Raw genomic sequence first — 2,232 nt, 5'->3', positions numbered from 1 at the left:
TATATATAATTATTTAAATTAGTGCTAATTTAAAAAAAGGAAAATTGCAGTTTATATTCATTTACAGTTTTTGGAAAATACATCTCGCTGAAGTATTCATGTTATATTCAAGACAGTCCAGCAAGAGATGGAAAATTATGAACAAAAAAAAAAGAAAAGAAAAGTGTTTTCCTCTTCTTTTATCTTCATTTGGATGATAGATAAAAGTGATTATATTCTTTCACTAATTCCTATGACTCATTAATTCCTTAACTCCGAAAGAAAATGCGGTGTGGGAAGAGAAATATGTTTACATCCTCAAAAGGCAACATCTATAACACAAAAATATTTAAAAAAAAAAATTATACTTAGCACTAAAAATAAAATAATAATAAATACTTTAGTAGTTACGGACTCCAAAAATAAAAATATTCTATATTTTGTTAATTAGGTAACAATTAATTAAAAATAATGTTCCATAAATTAAATTCCTCCTACCTGTTTGCCTTCGAGTTCTGTTCAGGTACTGCTGCCCATCAGTTGAACCGATCGCCACCAACACCGCGCATAGTGATAGCGACCACTTTATCATGATTTATCTAAAACAGAAAGGAAACGACACTTAATCATCAATTGTAAAAAGTTTAAAAACTAATTAATCTTAAGAAGTTAATCATTATTAATTTATTGTGAAAGTAAAAATATGAAGACCACCGGAGTTGGAAGAGCTCGAAGAGATCGTAAACGACAAGGCACAACAGATGAACTGGAAGATCAAAACTTCAGGTCTAATGAAGATGGACTTCGCTAAATATGAGAAGACCTCGATCACCACTATCTGTTCGGCATCGGGTGTCAAGGATCATCAGATCTGCCGTGCGCTGATCCAAAACGCATCCAAAGTGGGACGAACCATACTATCTATATGTCGGGAACGAAATGGTATGGGAAATGATCAAGCGGCTATGGAGGTTAGAGCAAATAGAAGTGGACCAAAATTTCATCTGCATGATGGTAGTGGAGACCCTTGAGAGCGAAGATCAGCAGAGGGCGGTCACCCTGGCGTACCACCAGGGGAAGACTAATCACCGTAGCCTAAATGAGACCTAAAAAAACTGTTCATTAAACTTCCCAATATTTTGCTGCTAAGGCCTTTGAAGACAGGAATTCTACTGTTTTACACGAAAAACCAAAACACCGTTAACAATGTCTTTCTAGAAAAAAAAAAAGCTGAGAAAATTTAGTCAACTTTTGAGTTCAATCGGGATTTGAACCTAAAATTTATGGTTTTAATTTTGTATTAGAAAAAAAAAAGTAAAATGAATGTATGTATTATATATTAAATGTATGATTTATAACAACCACAGCCTATTTTTGAGAGATTTATGGTTGTTGATGCAGTGACGTTGCTTGTTATTAAGATTAAACTGTTATATGCATGATCAATCAGTGCTCTCAGCAATCATATAAGTAATATTATATATCAGCATACAAATTTTCAATTTTAACAAAACTTTATCTTTGAAAAAATAACTTTCGAAATTCACTAGGATTTTGAAGATAAACGAGTCAAATTTAGAATGCAAGTAATCGAATCAAAGTAAAATTCTATAAAAGCATATTCGCTGCCGAAATACTTTCTACCGATAAATTTACGAAATACACTAATATTATAGACTGGAAATAAAAATTATCATAAACCATAAAGTTTTATTTTTAAACTAAGCAATGTAAAAGTAAATGTGCCAATACCCCTTTTTTTTATCTATGGTTTCCCGAATCTTAAATGTGTCATTAATTAATTTTTTAATATCTTCCATAAAATATATAAATAAAACACTCTATGACGCTAGAAGGCCAGAGATATCAATGCGCTCAGTGTTTATTGTTTAAATTACTGGAGTTTTGTGGAATAGTCTTTTCCCGCAATTTCTTAACACACAAGTAATATTCTGAATCTCGGTTAATGTTATAAAAAAATGTTAAATTTAACGTCCCTTTGAGATGAAATTTTAGAGATTTAAATTTTTTTTATTACGAACAATCATAAGCATTACTATAATTCTATAATGTTTACAGAAATCATAATGTACGTCAATGAGGATGATATACTACCTCGAATCTCGAAGAGGTAGTCTTAGCGCTGAACTAACTCCGGCTGTTCCTGTCCACTCTTAGTCCATACTCCCCACCCCAGGGAATGACATCACATTGGACCAGAACCAATAAGATCATGAAAAATATTTATTTTGT

General features: G+C 31.8%; 1 protein-coding gene across 1 annotated transcript in view; it reads right to left on the bottom strand.

The window, feature by feature from the left end:
* The window catches only part of LOC106681566 (venom protease), a 15,005-nt gene extending 12,842 nt beyond the window's left edge, over window positions 1-2,163 (bottom strand). Inside the window, exons 1-2 of the mRNA XM_014421923.2 lie at window positions 2,095-2,163; window positions 478-578 (exon numbers count right to left, since the gene is read on the bottom strand). Coding sequence (XP_014277409.1) covers window positions 478-571 — 94 coding nt within the window. The 5' untranslated portion in view covers window positions 572-578; window positions 2,095-2,163. The remainder of the gene's footprint in view (window positions 1-477; window positions 579-2,094) is intronic.
* Between the last annotated feature and the right edge of the window lie 69 nt (window positions 2,164-2,232).

The sequence above is a fragment of the Halyomorpha halys genome, unplaced genomic scaffold (assembly GCF_000696795.3).
Source record: "Halyomorpha halys isolate HHAL.00 unplaced genomic scaffold, Hhal_1.1 Scaffold348.1, whole genome shotgun sequence".
Lineage (NCBI taxonomy): Eukaryota > Metazoa > Arthropoda > Insecta > Hemiptera > Pentatomidae > Halyomorpha > Halyomorpha halys.
Note: the sequence above shows the minus strand (reverse complement) of the source record. Positions and strands in the feature narration are given on the sequence as shown.